General features: G+C 39.7%; 1 protein-coding gene across 1 annotated transcript in view; it reads left to right on the forward strand.

Annotated features, from left to right (window-relative positions):
* The window catches only part of INO80 (INO80 complex ATPase subunit), a 92,877-nt gene that overhangs the window by 52,127 nt on the left and 20,912 nt on the right, over nucleotides 1-19,838 (forward strand). Inside the window, exons 25-27 of the mRNA XM_068964067.1 lie at nucleotides 3,346-3,571; nucleotides 8,275-8,402; nucleotides 17,757-17,851. Of these exons, the coding sequence (XP_068820168.1) occupies nucleotides 3,346-3,571; nucleotides 8,275-8,402; nucleotides 17,757-17,851 (449 nt within the window). The remainder of the gene's footprint in view (nucleotides 1-3,345; nucleotides 3,572-8,274; nucleotides 8,403-17,756; nucleotides 17,852-19,838) is intronic.

A 19,838-nucleotide genomic window follows, 5' to 3' on the forward strand; every position in this document is an offset into this window, starting at 1 on the left:
AATTATCATTAGCTGAGGAAATCGTTCTACAAGGTTAATAAACTAAGACCCTGGGAATTTATCATACCAAAAAACTAAAGTGCTTGGAGCGGTCACGCTTCTTAGAGCTAGAGCAGGAATCTACATGTCCTCAGGAAGGACGCGCTGAATGCTTGAGGAGGCAGCCCCTAAAGATACTAGAGTTTAGGAAATTAATGAAGCAAGCAACAGGGGTCAGCTCATGTGAGACGAAAGGGAGTGTGCATTTCCATTTGTGGGGAGGCAGGAATGGTATGTCATACTTCATCTCCCCTGCTTCTGAGCAGTTGGGAAGGCTGCTTGGGGTGGGCAGAATGGGTGGAGGTGGGCTGTTTAGGGTAGAGCTGACTTGGAAGGCATGATTTAAGTAGAAATGGACATGTTTACCTCCTTTTGGACCTCGTGGGTTTACTACTTATGTACTTAAAGCATGACATCTGTGATTCTGTATATATCTTGATTCAGGGCTCTTGCCAAGTAAGCTTAACGAAACATTAAAAAATATTTCACTACGAGCTGTGCCTTCGGAACCTCCTAGTTTTTAATCCTGAATTTGGAAGGCTATTAGCAAAATGAAATTGGAAAACAGGCGAACGTTTATAACTAAAAAAAGTTGTTTCGTTTTTAAACTGTAAAAGAGTGACTAGAAATGAGTCCAGACAGGAAAAACATTCTTTCCTGTGTCAGCTGTTTTTGCCTTGTTCCTTCATGAATTTCTAGCTTTTGATTTTTCATCTCAAGAACATGGGCCCAAAGTTTTTATATAATTCCAATGTATATTCTGCTTTTTAAAAAAAAAATAGCAAGGGAGAAGGGGGAGGAAGGAAAGAATTGGGAGTTTGGGAAAAGCAGATGCAAATTATTTTATACATAGGACGGATACACAGCAAGGGCCAACTGTGTAGCACAGGAGCTGTATTCATTATCCTGTGATAAACCATAATGGAAACGAATATATATAACTGAGTCACTTTGCTATATAGCAGAAATTAATACAACATTATAATAAATCAACTATACTTCAGTAAAATTTAAAGAAAATTAAAGTGGTCATCTTTGAGTGTAAAATTTTTAATCATCTGCTTTGTGTTTTCAGTCTTTATTTGCCTTTGTTCAACTTTCAGTGGGAAAAAAATGAATAACTTGAAAGCAAGAGAACAAACTCCTTTTGGAGTGGGTAAATGTGATATGAGATTACCAAAACCTGTTCTTAGCACTGTCTAGGTAAATTGATTTATGCCTGTGCCTTCTAGGTTTGGGGGGCTTCCCTGGTAGCTCAGCTGGTAAAGAATCTGCCCTCAATGTGGGAGACCTGGGTTCAATCCCTGGTTTGGGAAAATCCCCTGGAGAAGGGAGTGGCTACCCCCCACTCCAGTATTCTGGCCTGGAGAATTCCATGGACTGAATAGTCCATGGGATTGCAAAGAGTTAGATACAACCGAGCGACTTTCACTTCACACTCCTAGGTTTTGGAGTGCGGGGTCTCAGCAAGCTACCCACTGTACTTTTGCATCTGGACCATAGATGGCACTGCTTCCTAGCAAACTCAGTTTAGCTTCCATCTGCAGGCCAGAGTAGTGTACTCTTTCGTAAATTGGTAAGTGATGTTCTTTCTCCAGTTTTGGTACCTCTGGTTTCCACCAGGGCTTCCATGATGGCTCAGATGGTAAAGAATCTGCCTGCAATGTGAGAGACCTGAGTTCGATCCCTGGATCAGGAAGATCCCCTGGAGAAGGGCATGGCAGCCCACTCTAGTATTCTTGCCTGGAGAATCCCATGGACAGAGGAACCTGGCAGGCTACGGTCCTTAGGGTTGCAAAAAGTCGGACACGACTGAACGACTAACACTAGTACTACTAGTTTCCAGCAGAAACTAGTGGCCCCATAGTTAGCTGTCTGTTTGTTTATCTGTTCCAAGGCAGTATTTCTCAAGGTTTGGCTTTGTTGTTGTTCAGTTGCTTGCGACCCCATAAACTGCACCATGCCAGGCTTCCCTGTCCTTCACCATCTCCTGGAGTTTGCTCAGATGCATGTCCATTGAGTCAGTGAATGCCATCCAACCATTTTGTCTTCCGTTGCCCCCTTCTCCTCCTGCCATGAATAGTATGAGATGCTTGGGTGCATGTCAAAAACCTAGAACTAGTGACTCCTCGCTTAGACCTGGATCAAAATCTGCACATTAGATAAACTCCCAAGAAGGTTCTTTTGACAACCATTGCCCTAAATATTGATGAGCATAAAAATAGAAAAGTTAGTAGTAAGGTAGATTTTTGTAAATGTCTAACTTCTAAAAAATAATAGGAACAATAAGACTTTATAACTAGGTACAGTACTTCATGTTCTGATCTCTCCCATCTCTCTGCCCTTGTTCCTTCTAGCCACATTCTTCCTATCTCTTGGTCTAGCTCCATGACTCTTCTGAGCAATTTTCTGCTAATAATGAGACTTTAGCCTTTTTATCAACCTGGGCTTACACATAATCAAAACCTCCAAATTTTAACAAAAGGTAACCTCAGACTTCTTATCAACCCAGATGATTCACAGACAGTTGAATGCATAGTTGCTTATTAGAGTGGGAATAGACTCAGGTCATTAAAAAAGAATTAAAGTCGAAGTTTTTAAATTGACAGACTACTTTTCTGTTGGGGGGGGGTCAGCATTTGAATGTAGATGCATCTTGTGGTGAGATAAAAATTTGTGCAAAGCCCCTGCCCTAGCCCAGAAATGAATTCGCTACTCTCTGGCAACTGCTTTCTCTGTTCCCTACCACCTAGTGCTCCCCACAGCATGTATCCTGAAAGAAAGAGTCTGTTTATCTCCCATTGGGTTTGTCAGTCAGCAACCTGGTCAGGGAAGAGGAAAAACAAATGTTGATAAACTTGGGCGTTGCGCCACAGAAGCATTGAAGACAGCTTCCAATGCGCCAGGAGAACACTCTTCAGTTCTTTAATGATGGCTGTCTCACACTCCCTTGGTGGCCTCACCACACTGTGTATGGCTTATAGAACTTTGCCAGAAGCACTGTGCCAGTGAAGGGAGATGGCAGAGTGACTCTCGCTATAGAATTACTCCTGACCTAGTATCCCAGTTATCTGCAAACTCCAGCAGTCTCTGGATCCTTAGTTTGTTGCAAGTTCATGTTATGGAGATTGGCCTTTTATCTGGGGAACCTCACTAAGTCAGTTATTAAGTTTGTCAAAGCAGGGAAGTTAAAAGCATTACCTAAGAATTATCCACATAAGTCTCATTTCAAAGTCAAAGTTCCCAAAGGGCTTAGTGCGTGTGGAAAATGTGAAAGAACCATCTCACGTGAATCTTTCCCTGCAGGTCACCGCAGTGCCATTGGATTCTTACTGCAATGACCGAAGTGCAGAATATGAGCGGCGAGTGCTGAAGGAAGGAGGGAGTCTGGCAGCCAAGCAGTGTTTGTTGAATGGGGCCCCTGAACTGGCGGCAGACTGGCTGAATCGACGGTCCCAGTTCTTTCCAGAACCAGCTGGAGGACTGTGGAGCATTAGGCCTCAGAATGGCTGGTCTTTCATCAGAATTCCAGGTAACTTCTCCTTTCTCTTGGCATGTGTTCATTCTTTGGCAAGGGAAGAACCAGGCTGTTAACTTCATGCAGTGATTTCAAATATTTGGAATTCAAGAGTTCTTGGTGTTTCTATTTCCTCTTTTACCCTTAGTGACTGTAGGTAAGAATACTGAAGTAATTTGTGACTTGACTGGAAAGAGAAATCTATTTTAGATTTCTGCCTGAATACTCTCTTTTGACAAGAGAAAGGAATACCACTCTTTGGTGGCCGGGATCCGGAGTTGGGGTGACAATGGGGCTGCAGTGCAGGGAGTGTAGGAAAATAAATTTGGTAAGAAAGGCTTTAGGTCGAATGAGTACAGTTGTCTTGTGCCCTTGCCAGTGGAATGAATGAGAATGTCGTCACTCGCAGAAAGCCTAGTTTAAGTAGCATAAACAGTGTTCTGCACGAAGCACTAGAGATCTGAATGATAACCAGAAGAAAAACAGTGTTTTGTGCCAAAATGCTAGCAGATTCCCAGACCTCCTAGGATCAAGGTCGAGGGCTGAAAGGAAACTAGGTTTTCATCTTCACTTTAGAGAGACTACTTTAAGGAAACTGAATACAGGGTTCATAGGCTTATGTTCTTTGTTACACCTGCTGGCACACTGAAGTAGTAGCTTAAAGCTTCCACGTTTGTTTCAGTTGTCCAACTTCTCTGCCACTTTAATTATGTTCATCTTACAGGCATATGAAGGAAGTAAACTAGAGTTAAGTGTTCAAAACAGAGGTTCTGCTCTTTCTAATAGACAACTGGGTTCTAGGCTTTAAGGCCTGGCTTTTCCATTTAATGTTAACTTGGTCAAGTGTTGAGGGACTTTGGGTCAACCTGCTAGTTGCTTTGGGGGTGCTTTGAACTGGAAGATACCATTTTGTGTATACAAGAGCAGTATTTATATGACTTCATATCTGACTTAAATTAGATGAAAGCAGTGGGTGCAGGTCTGTTGTTGGAAAATAAGGGGAAGCTCAGGTACAAAGCAGACCTGGATGGTAGTAGGAATAGAGGAGTAAAATCCAGCAGGTTTGGAAACCGCAGAGTCCCAAGCAGAAAATGAGCACAGGTGTTGAAAGCAATAAGATAACACCTTATTTCTCCTTTCTCCCTTCTTCATTCTGACTCCCAAGTTCCCAGTACACAAGGAGAAGGCTTATTGCTGGCGCTGTGGGAATCTCTTGTGGCTTTTCCTGTTCTTTGAAAGAAAAATGGACCTTGTTTAAATAGCAGGAAGTGTCTGAGTTCTTTTCGCATCGATAAAAAGCACCAGCCTCACTGGCTGTTTACTGTGAGAACCAACCAGCTCCTCACTGACCCCATTGTGCTCAGTAGACTGGCTGGGCAGGGCAGTGGGGGGTGGAGGGGGTCACTGGAACCTGTATTTTATCTCTCTTTCCTCTATACTTTTACATTTTCTGTTTCCCTGGGAAGAGTTGGTTTCATTATATTCCTTGCAAGACTGATCAAGAATCTCCTGGATTTCACACCTTGAATGTGTCTCTGTGTCTCACCAAAAGAAGTATGTACAGTCGCTTCAAAAGTCTCCTCTCCTTGGAAAAAGGAGACTGTCTTTTACCTGTTATCCTAATTTTACTGCCACTGGATACATTCATTTTGTCGGTGACCCAACATCTTATACTGTGGTCAGTAAGAGCTTGTGTCTAAGTGAAAATACTATAAGGTTGCATTGCAGGATTGTAGGAAAGACTGCAAGATGGTAGCATAGATCTGTTCATCTCACCATTTTTTGAGCTTCTGTTTTAAAGAAGGAGCTGGGCCCAGGTTTGACTTGGCAGAATCAGCCTAATTTCTTGGGAATTGTGCTCTTCTTGACTCTATGCCCTGCTTAGCTACAGGTGGTATTCTTGTCCAGGGCAACTTTGGTAGCTCCTGAAAACTGAGTAATGGATGTCAGTCCCAGAAGGCACTGGTGTGTGCCATGGAAGAAAACACTTTTCTGCTGAAGTGTTTTAAGGGTGTTGCTGGTCACTTTCTTTTTAGATCTTTTCCTTCAGGCAAGTCCAAAGAAATCAGTCCATCCACTTCCATCTCCCCCACCTAAGCAGTAACAAGCTGACATTAGGTACAGCTTCTTGCTTCTTTTAGGTTCATCAGAGTTCTCTTCTAAGTGTATGTACATCTTCATCTTTGAGTTTTCCTAATCCTAGCATCAGTGTGTTCTGCTTAGCAAAGTAAAGTAGATGTGAGAAGCAGGAATGTGTGAAAATCATCAAATCGTGATTTTGAGATGAATTGAAACTTCTCAAAATTCACACACAAGACAGATTTGTATATGCTTAAATATTTGTCTTGAGGGAGTATATGCGAGTGGAAAGAGGAGATAAGCAAGCTGCAGAAATCTGATGCTCTTAGCTTGCCCGCTCTTACTCAGTGACTGAAAAATATATGGGTTTCTTTTTTTTCCCCTTCCTGTGCTTTTAATGAGAAACAAGGAAACTTACTGTCTGAAGCTGATTGGTACCTCTGTGGGGAATGTTTAGGAGCTATCAAAATTGAGGGACCCCAGGGAACCCAATTAAAAGAAGGGTAATTGTGACAAGGAGAAACCCTTGGAGTTGTTATTGAAAGCATTGCCTGCCTGATCAGACTGGGAATTTATACAGGCCTCCTTGTCTGGTGCCAGCAAGAGGGCTTAGCAGTCGGTTCTGTCCCAGCTGCAGTCATTTGATTGTGTTGGTCAGGAGACCAACAAAAAGGAGAGCATTTCAATAATCTAAACAGGACCAAACAAAGAGACTGAACAAAGGTGTGTGCCACAGGGAGTGGGGGTAGGGAGAGAAATGCGGCCTGGCAATGTTCCGAAGGTGGGAAAAGGCAGGCAGTAGCGCAGAGGAGTAAACATCCAGGGCCTGTGGCTTTGTAGCAAAAACAGAGTGGCTGATGATTTGTTGTGATGCTGTCAGCACATCCGTTCTCATTCAGTTTATACAATCAGTTGTGCACTTGGCAGATAGTGGTGAGAACAGAGAAATGACCATTGAAAACTCTTGGATTGCTCTCAACAGCCAGCTTCTGTAGTTCAGAGGAGAAAAACCATGGGTTCAGACCTAGAAACTAAAAGTAGACAATATGTTTTTCTTAACAGTTTTCTTGTTTTACTTTTAGTAGTTGTATTTCTAGTCTTTCTGTCTCCCTTCTTATGTCTCACAACCACTTCCAAATATACTCTTACCTCTCTCATTCCCCTAAATTTCATCTCTTCCCCTCCTAATATCAGCAATTGTTAGGGCATGTTTATGGACCAGTCTGCAAACAGGAAACTCTACTTCCTGAAATGTGATGGGAGTTGAATGATACTGAATGGATAAAATGAAAATTTCTGAGTTAAGTGTTCTCTAAAGATCTCTGGCTGAAATGCCTTTTTTTTTTTTTTTAATGGGAGGAGGAAGGAGAAAGGCACAAATTAGTGAGTGAGAGCAGCTTCCATTTCCCAGAAACCCAAAGTCTTTCTGAAAAAGCTGAATAAGCCCTAGTGCCTTTATTACAGCTTAGGATAATGATATTTACCAGCCAACCTATTTGAAATCATCCAAAAGAGAGTGTTTTTTTGTTTTGTTTTTTTAGTGTATTTCTTGGTGTTTAAGTGTCTCTAGGGGCAGGTAAGAACTTTTATTTTCTTGAGCTCCAAAATCACTGCAGATGGTGACTGCAGCCAAGAGATTAAAAGACACTTACTCCTGGGAAGAAAAGCTATGACCAACCTAGGCAGCATAGACATTACTTTGCCGACAAAGCTCCATCAAGTCAAAGCTATGGTTTTTCCAGTAGTCACTTATGGATGTGAGAATTGGGCCATAAAGAAAACTGAGTGATGAAGAATTGATGCTTTTGAACTGTGGTGTTGGAGAAGACTCTTGAGAGTCCCTTGGACTGCAGAGAGATCAAACCAGTCAGTCCTAAAGGAAATCAGTCCTGAATATTCATTGGAATGACTGATGCTGAAGCTGAAACTCCAATACTTCGGCCACTTGATGCGAAGAGCCAACTCATTGGAAAAGACCCTGATGCTGGGAAAGATTGAAGGCAGGAAAAGGGGACGACAAAGGATGAGGTATCACTGGATGGTATCACTGACTCAACGGACATGAGTTTGAGCAAGGTCCGGGACTTGGTGATGGACAGGGCAGCCTGGCGTGCTGCAGTCCACGGGGTTGCAAAAAGTCAGACACAACTGAACTGAACTGAAGAGAAGCCCTTGTTTCTCTACATTCTCATGCCTTCAGGAGGTAAACCTTAATTTAGCCATAGAACTGGCAGAAAGAGATTCCTAGAGATAGAATGAACAAAGGAAAAATAGATTTCTCAGGTCACTTACAGCAGGTATGGCATGGATGTTACTCTTAGATGTCTACATGACCTGCTGTCTCTTGAATAAGAATGTGGAACAGGGAAATTTTCAGGTACCTTAGCTGCTTAGCAGATGTCTTACTGGTAACTGTCAGTTGGGAAGGGACCTCCCTCCCTCCTTCAGGATATTTCTTCCCAGAATACTACTGGCTATGATTTTAAAGCACTTTGCATTCTTCTCTAGAGTACTTTCCTGCTTTCCTGATGGACAAGCATCCTGGTTGTAGTAATTTTGGCTGCATACAGCTTTGCAGTGAGTGATTTTGCTGCTTAAATTAAATACAATTTTCCACTTCCCCCTTTTCTTCTCCCTAGGCAAGGAGAGCCTCATCACTGACAGTGGAAAACTGTATGCCCTTGATGTCCTGCTGACTCGGCTCAAGTCTCAAGGACATAGGGTCCTTATCTACTCCCAGATGACCAGGATGATAGACCTGCTGGAGGTAGGAGAAAGAATTGTGGGGACTAGGACACTTTGGCATTTGACTTATAAGAATCAGACGGGTATGACTAACGTCAGTGCTGCTTAATGGAAACACCAAACTTGTCTTCATGCTTTTACCATCTGTAAAGGCAGAGAAAGCAACTTCTGGCGGAGATAAAAGTGTGTAAAGGACTTCTTCCTCCTTCTTTATAGCAATGAAATAGAATCCCCTCTTTCCTCCTTTTACTAGGGAAGAAATTCCCTAATTTTCGAGTAGATCAGAGCCTAGGAATTTCTTGAAAGGTCCTGTGAAATTCCATATGGAAAACAAGATTTGGAATTAGTTCTCTATTAGAGACCAGCTGTTCTACCTGAGTTAGTGTAGTAGTTCTCAACCTGATGACATTTTGCAGTCTTCTGGGGGAGCTTTAACAAATATGAATGTCTGGTCCCATCCTCAGAGATTCTTATATTAATATTAAAAGTTGAGAACAAAACCTAGGCATTAGCATATTTAAAAGCTCCCAAGGGGCTTCTAATATATAACCAAAGTTAGCAACCAGTGGATTATGGTGAGAGAGAGAGCTCTGTCTTATTTTGCAGAACATATTTTGTTTCTTTTGTTACCTCTGGGTTGACATTTGCTCTGTTTTCTTGTTGCTAAAGTAGTGGCTTATTATTTGAGGGAGAGAAAGTCATGGACATATAAACAGAGGAGTGAAAATGAGGATAATGATCACAGACCAGTAGAGTTAGTCTTAGTGCAAAAACTTTGGAAAATCATCCGTCAAGAGACTAAAGCACCTGGATGTCAATAGTGTATAAATATTCTCATGTTTTTTTCATGTGTTTTAACTATCTAAGGCTTTAATTTTTAACCCTGCTACTCAGAGACTAGTTGAGTAAATAAGTAGAAACTGGACCATGACTATCCCTATCTAGAAATAAGAGAGTTAGAGATTCTGTCAATACAGAAGGAAAGAAGGGTAGCAATAAGAATTTTAGGTTCTTCAGAAGCCAAGGCTGGCTCACTGAATTTTACAGTCAGTTTATCTGAATTCAGTGGCAGGCTCTTACAAAAGCATGCAACTTCTTTTAGCAAGAGACATAACAAATGATATTCAGGGTCAATTTAATCACTGAGTTTTATGTTTAATAAAAAGTATTTAGCCTCTAGAAAGCTGTCAATGAGGGAAAGTTTCTTGTTTGTATTGTGAGTAGGTGATCTGTTTCTTTTTTTAATTAATTTTTATTGAGTATAGTTACTTTACAATGTTGTGATAGTTTCTGCTATACAACAAAATGAGTCAGTCGTAATCTGCATGTAATCTGCCCTCCCTTTTGGACTTCCTTCCCTGTAAAGCCACCATGGTGCTTTCAGTAGAGCTCCCGGTGCTGGACAGTATGCTCTCGTGAGTTATCTATTTTGTATATAGTATCAGCAGTGTATCTGTGTCAGTCCCAGTCTCCCAGTTCCTCCCACTCCTCTCCCTTCCCCCTTGGTATCCATACATTTGTTCTGAAAGTCTATGCCTGAATCCTTAATATTCTCCTCAAACTAAATGATGCCAAAATAATATGAGTAACTTTCCTTCAGTGGGACTTTTTTAAGATAAAATGTTCTTGCCTTTTCCTGAAGAGTCAGGAAAGTATAGATGAAGTAGTAATGTTTCACTGATTAGAATTATAGAAAAAAGCAATAAGCAAAAAGCAAATTTTGTGAGGGAATCATTGATCTTGTTTCCCCAAGGCTATATCAATATGTTGTAAAGTCTTAAAAGCTGGTTCACATTAAAGGGAAGTTCCAGGAAAAAGGGAGTGCCACCAAAACATAAGCTAGCTCTGGTAGATGAAGGTGAGTGTGGGTAGGTTAAGTTTGACAGAGTCCTGCATTTTAGTCCCTTATTCTGTATATTGCACATTTCTAGGTATTCATAAATATTACTTATTACTAAGATAAGTAATTCAAAGTATATTCAGATGAGTTTTGTTCAGGATGAGTGCTCTAAACACTCCTCACCAGGCTCCCTCTGTCTCTATGATCCAGCAGGATTTTTAGAGGGGATGGACTATGTGGGTAGGCTTAGCAAATACGGGCAGCTTGAGAAGCTTCTCTAAATGTAGTTGCATCACTCTATGGGGAATTAAAAATTAGGGAAAAGCCAATTCAAACCCTGAATTTCACAACTGCTAACATTCTTTAGCCATGTGTAGAACATGCATCTAGGATGCTGAAGCCAGCGAGTTTTGCAACTGTTTGTACTGAAAAATTAAAGTGAAACTGTTGTCTAGTTTCCTTACCACTATACTATTCCTATTACTACTGTACTCTTTTCCTTCAACATTAAATTTAAAAGTTTCTTTTTTTTAAAGTCTGTTCATTTGTTTTAATACTGTTTACTCAAATGAATTACATTTTGTATTCCAAGAGGTTAGTCCTCGAATTTATTTTGTGGGCATAGAATTACAGTGCCCACAGTGTTTAATACATGTCTAATCATTCATAGTCAGATGGCATCACCGACTCGATGGACATAAGTTTGGGTAAACTCCGGGAGTTGGTGATGGACCAGGAGGCCTGGCGTGCTGTGATTCATGGGGTCGCAGAGTCCGAGACGACTGAGCGACTGAACTGAACTGAATCATTCATAGAAGTGTAAATGTGTTGTGAATCTTGGGACAATGCAGGATTAGGTTTATTTTTCATTCTTTTCAGAGTATTATGGGTTTTCCAGTCACTTTCATGATGGAAGTTTTCACTATAAAGCCATGTTCCATGTTTCATTAGAGCCATGTTCCACTTTAGTACATGACCAAGTATTAAAAAAGAAAAAATATCTTCACCTTGGCCTTGAGTCTTCATTCTCATGGTATTGTGTTGTTTTTTTTTTTTTACTTTTTGTACTTTTTAGAGTAAAAAAGTTTTCAGGATTGTCTTTTTCCCTGGATATCTTGCATCTTGTATATCAAAGAGGGAAGAAAAACTTACAGTAGAGCAGAAATTAGAGCTCACATGGGGCTGTTGACGCTCTGCTGTGTAGCCGTGGAGTACGTTAGCATCTCGTTTACCCAACAGCCTTTTTGGGTTTTTTGTTCTGTGCTTTAACCCTGGCTCTGTGTTTGTTTCTGGGATTCAGAAGAACTAAAAGATAGTAAAAATTCACACACTTTTATATGGCCAGGTTTCCATTTTGGGCAAAATACTAGATCAAGGCACTTTGTCTTTGCTCAGTATTTTCTAAAGTGATTAATAGCCTCCTTCTCTTGGGCAAAAATCTGATTTTAATTTAAATTTCTAGTAAATGTGTCAGATCTTCCAAATAGAATTCTGTTTTCAGAAATATTTTATCTTTTCCCATGGTATCCAAATAGTATTTCTGGATAAGGGATTTAAAAAGGAAAGTAATTTCCAGGGCCAAGAACTTTTAGTGTGCCATGGGTAGAAGTTAAGGACATAGAGGAAGGTATGGCAGGTCACTAAATGTTATGTTATCGGTTTATTTTGTATTTACCGAGTCACATATAGGATCTTGGCTGATGCGGCTTCTGTGAACACAGGCATAGCCCTTGTCCAGTTGGGATGGTGGCATCCAGCTGGATGTCAGAACTTTCCCCACCACCACCGTTTTACCCTGGTTTGCAACACTCCCCTTCACTCCCCATAGTTTAGAACTTGCAGAGAGCTTTAACTCACTACAGATGACTTACGTTATCTCTGCATCATCTCTGTTGAGATTCATTCCTGTTGCATCAAGCAACTGAGTCTGTAGTTTAAGGAAATAAGTCTCAATATTTTCTATGCAATACAAGAATACTTGGGAAGGGTCAGCCAGCTGGTGCTGTATGTGTTGTGATTGTTAAGTATTGAAACCCAGACAAATCTTGCACTGCACCAATATATGAAAATAATACAACACAGAATTAAATCCAGATAATCCATAGCTAATGATGATATTTGAGACACTGGGTCGTATAAGTTGCGTAGTCAGCAAGTACCTCACTGGGGAAGGATTCATCCCAAACAGACATTCTGTCATTTATGGGCTGATTTTCTTAGCACTCCAAATAACCTTTGGGAACTATGGTTCTGAACATACAGGGAAACTGAATATTTTATAACTGCTCCATGGAATGAAAAGCAAATTGAGGTCACTGTAAACTAACATTTTCATTAGGTCTTAGAAATGATAGAAGGAAATTTGTGTTTGCAACCACACTATATTTTTCCTGTTTAGTTCATTTCTCTTTATGAGGGAGGTGTTGTGCCAGGCAGAGGTAAACACCAGTTAAATGTGGTCTTCGGCTTCAAGAGATGTGTTGAGTGAAGAATTTATGTGTATGTACATCACACAAATAACTGTCAAGTATACCCTGATACTAATGCCAAAAATAAAGCATGACCAGAGCTGAAGATAGCAGGAGGGATACATTTATTTCTAACTTGGTCACTTCAGGAAGGCTTCACATAAAATGACATAAAACCAAACTTAAATAGAATTTCAACCATGGGGAAGAAGGGCATTTTCAGACTAAGGAAGCCACATGTAAAAAGGCATGGAGGTTGAAGGGTACATGACATTGTGTGGGTTGGGAAAGAGGGGTGAGTTCAGTGTAACTGGAGCATATTGTATAGAAGAAAGGGGAATAACAAGTAGGGTGAAGGCAGATTGTGGTGGGCCCTTCGGTGCCTTGTAATCAAGTCTTGCTCCATAGGGCTTTATATTAGATGAAGGAAGGATAACTGCCCTATTTCAGTCACTTGGTACGATTTGCTTGGACAAAAGAGAAATTGTAGACATTGAGAGAAGTCTCACTTTTTGCTGGTGATGAACCTCAAGGATGGGAGGGGGCATGTCTAGAAAAATAAAGTTACACTAGGTCTGCAGGTTTGTGGATAATACTGACTTTCCTTCAGATTGTTTTATGACAGTGAAATTGGATTAAAATGAACACCAGAGACAACTTTGAAATAAAAAAGAAGTCTCAGAATGGAAGGTTTGTTGTAGGGATATGTAAACATTTGCCTTTATTTTTTCAAGTGCCCAATTAACTCTTTCTCTATGTTGATGATGGATGAGAGTTATACAGAGGGTTATGGGGCTTCTCCTGCCCCCTTTTTTCCTCTAATGGTAATGAACTTCTCTTCTGTCTGGAGGCAGTAGGTAGGATTAAGCTAAAGGCTCTGGATCCAGTCTACTTGAATTCTCATCCTAGCTCCATTACCTACTGCCTGTGTCACTTTAGAGATCTTACTTAACATCTGTTAAATATAGGATTGACAATAATAATACCTGTCTGAAATAGCCTTTCTAGATAAGCAAAACCAGATAAAATACCCAGAATAGTGATTGTTATTTAGTAAATGTTCGGTAAATGCAAACCATCATCGTTATCACTACTCCTTCAAGGTGAACCTAGACCCTTTGTATTACATCACTGGTGTGAATGTTTGCTTTTATTTAGTGTACTTTAAAGGATTGAGAGGCATTCCTGAAACTATTTTGAGTTTTGCTAATACCTCTGTTCACATGCTCCTGCTTAAAAAGTAGGACTTAGGAATGTGTTCCAGAACTGACCTGTCCTCTCAATTTGTATTCTAAGAAAGTGGTTTTCCAACAGATGGGGTTGGATACAGGAAAGGAGACTTAAAGTGTAGACATTAAATAGGTGAGGCCCTGGACTGCATACCCTTGTTTGTTAACTAGAATAGTAAATTTTTTTAATCTATTTTCTATTAGAGGGGTTCCATATAAGATTTTTCTTGAAAAAAGTGTTCCCGTGCCTTAGAAATAACATAAGGGTGTATTCTGTAACAGTGTGGATGTACTTACAAGTCACTCCTGTTAAATGCAAATTCTGATTTATTGGATATATGGGGTATGCTCCTCAGTTCTGCATTTCTAACACACTTCATGTGTTGCTCATCTGAGGGGCATGCTGAGATAGCATGATTCTAAGGGACCCTGCTCTGCCTTCACTCTGGAGTGGTTGTTCTCAGCTCTGGTTATAACATCTTTGGATGTTTTATATCAGCAAGCACCTTTGGAACTTTTAAAAAATAGACTAGTCTAGGCCCTAATTCAGACCTACAGAGTCAGAATTCCTGGAGTGGGACCCAGGAGTTTTAATCCTAGTTGAAAGTCAGTCCTCAGATGGCAGGAGTACCTCTTGTCCATAACCCCTTTGCCTTCCAGTAATTTTTAAAAATAGCATCTACTAGAACTATATAGGTCTAAAGACTTCCTAAATGTTAAAAGCTATAATTTGTATTTTATTAATTCAAGGAGGATTAGAGCTTACTTTGGTTGGTGGTTATTGATCCACTTGAGAATACTGGTGTTCATATTTGTTTAATTAGGGGAGAGTACTAAATTATGAGACTTTTGGGAGAGGAAGGTCTACATTTGGTTTCTGTCTTCTCTTTGCTGCTCTTTTTTTGGGAGGGTGGGCAGCACAGCATGTGGGATCTTGGTTCTCTGATCATGGATTGAACCGTCACCCGCGACATAGTCTTAATCACTGGACTGCCAAAGAAGTGCCTCTCTTTGCTGCTTTAAGTGGAGCAAAAGGAATTTTTGGTTTACAAGGTTCCAAGAAATTCAGTCATACTGATAGATCGTTTTTTTAGCCTTTCCTAAATAACCCAAGTAGACTTGAGTGAGAGAATGCCCTTGGTTTCTCCACAGTGCCAGATGTCAGGAAGAACTGGGTAGTGGTCGTCCTGTCACATGAGTTCTAAGCACTGGACTGGTAACATGACTTGGTTCCTACACAGCATAGTACAGTCATCCAGCAAGCGGTAATCATCCAGCTGTGGTCCTCAGGCATGGGAGTGAATTCAGAGGATTGAGGGGCGAATGGGAATCCTGTGCCATCCTTAAAAGATATTTAACTGCAAAACTCAAAAAATAGTACTGATTAAGCAACTCTTAGCTGCTGGCTTTGAAAAGAATATATTAAGCAAGGCACTTAAAATGGATCTCAGAAAACCTTTTGATAGAGATTGTTAAGTGGGGATAGATTTTTAAAATTTATTTTTAATTGGCAAATAATTGCTCTGTGTTTTTTTAAATAGATTTTTAAATTAAATTTTCAAAAGTTCTGTGACTACTATCAAATCATTTGTTAGAATTCATCTTTTTATTTAAAAGAACGGAATTTTATATTAAATCATTAGTTGTTTTTAGGATTATAGGAGAACTAGACTAAGAATGGAGCAGCTCTTGAAATTAATGTTTGGAAAAAATAAGGCTTTTCTTTCCAGATGAATACTTTATTAAATTAAGTATCTTTTCAAACAGCCTAGAGTTCTAAGTGAAGTCGCTCAGTCATGTCCCACTCTTTGTGACCCCGTGGACTATAGCCCACCAGGCTCCTCCATCCATGGGATTCTTCAGGCAAGAATACTGGAGTGGGTTGCCACTTCTTTCTCCAGGAGATCTTCCCAACCCAGGGATTGAACCCGGGTCTCCGGCATTGTAGGCAGACGCTTTACCATCTGAGCCACCAGGGAAATCCTAGAGTTCTAGAGAGATGTCTAAGGTAGCTTTGGGGCTACCTAGCTCACAAACTAGGTAGTTTGGGGGTTTCTAGCTCACAAACCAAAATTTGTGAATGAAAGAAATACTGAGTTGTCTCTTTAGCTCAGCCTTTTAGATGTTTTTCTGTAGTGTGAGAATATAGCTATTCCTCTATTCTGCTTTTAACTGGTGTTTCCATGTCCATGTACTTGTTTTGAAGCTATTTATTGAAATAGGATCTAGACTCATCTAAGCCTTCTGAAATGCCACTATTCCCGTGGGTGAGAGAGTAGAGGCTTAAAGCAGCAAATGGGAAAGATTCAGTTCCGTTGCCTCAGTAACAAGCTGTCTGTAATCAGTGTTGGTTTGGTTATGGTCTAGGATTAATATCTCTGGTGGTGTTCTGACCTTGATATATAAATGATGTGTACAGCAAGATCTACAGGAAGATTCATTCATCACTGCTGTCATTAAAGTTCAGAAGTTCTGGTTCAAAAGGCAAAAGAGTGCCTATGCAGGAAGTCTACTTTTTGGTTAAAATTCAAATCTGTGGGCTTTCTCTCTATAATCTAGATATTTTGTTGTTCTGGATGGCCACATCTGATGGAATAGCTGCCCAGGTATAGTGAGCCTCTAAAGACCATCCTCATGCTGTTATTTTTTATCTTCTTTCCTGAATTCCTCTTTATCCAAAACATCCTCTGCTACTCTTTTGCCATTAACCCATTCCCATCATAGGGCTATATGGGCTGAATGTGAAACTTGCTTTGACTGAATATTTTCTGTCCCTCTTTGATTACCAAAGTCCTTAAAGAATCCCCTGGAGACAGAAACAAATAGTGAAAAAAAGAAGACTAAAAAATACATACATATCAGCTTGCTTTAAGAGTGCTGCTGCATACACTACACCAACCATACCAGACTATAACAACCTTGCATACTAAAGTACCCAGCCAGGTATCAGAGCTGCATAATGAGAGGATTACAATAAAAGAGCATTTGACTACAGAAAGTTATTTAGCATATATAGCTCCCAAATGTAGAAATGATTAGTCTTTTTCAATAGGAAAAAATTTTATTTGAACTGAAAAAAAAACACTGTTTCATGGTGTTTCTTATAAATCGGCAGGTATATTAGCTTTTGATACTAGTCCCTCAATGAGTGCACTTCTTGAAATGCAATCTATATGATTGGATAAAGAAAGAGGAAATCATTACATCATCTGTAAGAAGAATTGCAGCTTCCAAGAATGGATATATATTCCCTCCATTGCATCTCTTGAAATACCTTCTCTGTTCTTAAAAGTTGTAATTCTTCTTACAGATGACACCAAGAACATACTCAGCCATGGAAAGTTACCCTGTTGCTTAGGTCTCCCTTAACAGTAATGCATGCTGTGCTGAGAGAAGGGAGCTTGGGTTGTAAATTCAAGGACTTTGGTCAGCAAAAATTTGCTGGAGAGAAACCCACTGGGGTGAGTGCTACTTCCTGAAAGAAAACCAGATATTCCATAGCCGTGAGAGGCATCTGGTTGGTGACTGAAAAGCCATTTTGGTTTAGAGATTTTATTTTGTTTCACTTGTTTGTTTTTTCACAAAATCTACAAAAGTCTGCAGGAATAAGATTAGTCTAAGTTGAAATTGAGAGTGGTTGTAATCTTCAGGGTACCCTCTATTTTTACACACTGATAGTAAGCTTATTTACAATCAAATTCCTGTACTTTTGAGATTGCTTTGTCTTCATTCTGGATAGAATGACTTACCCTTCATGGATAAGGTGGGTAGATGCTTCTGAGAATTAGAATGCAGTAATTTGCATCAAGCTTATTATATCTTTTTGCTCTGATTGGCAGGAATATATGGTTTACAGGAAGCATACCTACATGAGGCTTGATGGCTCATCTAAGATCTCAGAGAGACGGGACATGGTTGCTGATTTTCAAACCAGGTAATGTTAATAGAAATTACAGAAATTGTCATTTGATTTTTCCTCTAGTTGAGACGGTGAGTTTCAAAGAAATACCAGTACATCTCAGGTTGTTAAGCAGTCATGATACAGTTCCTGCCATTTTAAGAGATAGCTCCATCTGCTTATGATGGTTCAGATCTGGGTGGCTGTGAGAGAGAGAGGAAATGAATAGTTGGTAATTTTGGTATTCTAAATAGTCTTTCTTACTGAATCAGTACCTGTATCTTTGCACGATAAAAGAAATAATTTCTGAGTGTGAACCAGGATCCTTCTTATGTGAATAATATGTATGTAAAAAAAAAAAGTCCACAAGGCTATATTCATAAATGTTAACAGTGGCTATCTCTGGGTATTGACTTATAGTTGATTTTCATTTTGTTTGCTTACCTGTTTTACTTTGTGTGAATTTAAAGAAAAATACCTTCTTTTTTTCCTGCTTTGCCCCTAATAGTGTAGTGGTACAGTGCACTCTGACAAATTGCAATAGTGTGCAGTCTATTCATCTGGCAGCTCTCACTTACAGTACCTGTCCTACCCGATAATAAGCCTGTGAAATTTCAAATACCGCCTGCTGGATGCTGATGGCCTACAGAGCCATAATTATCCTAAGTGCAGGTTCTCATTGTAATAAGCAGGGTCTAGTTACTGCTTTCTCCAAGGAGAAAGCCAGGCTGTACAGGTCTCCTGAACTCAACCCTTAATTTTCCTTGAGAACTAAGGAATAGACTAGGTCTTAATGTTCTGTAAGTCAGAACAGTTCTGAATTTTTGGCCTTTAATTGTGTAATCTGTTACTATTTAGCTTTTGAATTCTTGGTAAGAAAATTAAGCATGTAGCCACTTGTATTTAGGTTATGATTTTAAAATTTCTTTTATTTCAGTTTTAAAACATGTTTTACTTCAACATAAAACAGATCTGTAATTCAACATAGCCTGCATGCCCTCTGAGAATTTTTGTTACTGCACAATCCTTTGTAATACAGCATGGGTAAGGGGGTGCGTCCTGATATTTTAGTTTACAGTGCATACTCAGACCAATAACTCCTGAGTTGAAACTGCTTCTGAATTCAGGTGGCTGTTTGACCAGCAATGGAGGGGGAGAACTTCTTTGGACCTGTTTTAGTTTGTTACCTAGCAGAAGCTTTTGGCCAGTTTGTAAATTGATTATTTAAGTGGGACATGTATAAGCATAGTAGTGCTTCCTAGCACTGCATATTGTTTTGTGCCTCCCCTCACCCCAGAAAAAGTTTACCAGCTGATCTTTATTTTTTCTTGATTTTGAAATCAAATGAAACACATTTCTCTATTCCTGATTTAGTCCAATGTTCAGAGCTCCAACTGATGAGGATCTTACATATAAGATCTATAGACTGTTTTCCCTGGGGTGCCTATATTCTCTCCAGGCATATGTGTTAGAAGAAAAGTCATCAAGTCATTGGTCTTTCACCTACTACTGTTTGTGGTTTTTTCCCCCACTAATATGTTTGATATTGTACATTTGAGAATCTCCTCTATAGAAAAGCTTTTTTTTTTTCAAGTAACAGTTGTGGCCATTTTGTATTATATAAAATGCCTATTGAGGAAAATTTGGGGTTATTTGATAAAGTAAAAAATACCCACAGTCTCATCACTGTTAACATTTTGGTTTATCCCTCTAGGCTCTGATATGTGTGTGTAATTATATTTACATGTTGATACCATGTTGTACAGATGATTATGTGTCCTCATTTCTTCCACTTAACAGTATTTCATTAAGATCTTCATATATCATCAAAAAAGTCATCATAGTCATTATTTTTAATGACCTATATTCCATTACATTGGATATACCATCTTTCTGTTGTTGAAATGTTGAATATCTTTGTTTATAAAGCTTTGTCGTCATTTTAGATTATTGTCTTCTTATGGATTCAAAGAAGAGAGATTACTGAGTGAAGGGATATGAGTGTTTAAGACTACATATTTTC

The sequence above is a fragment of the Capricornis sumatraensis genome, chromosome 2 (assembly GCF_032405125.1).
Source record: "Capricornis sumatraensis isolate serow.1 chromosome 2, serow.2, whole genome shotgun sequence".
NCBI lineage: Eukaryota > Metazoa > Chordata > Mammalia > Artiodactyla > Bovidae > Capricornis > Capricornis sumatraensis.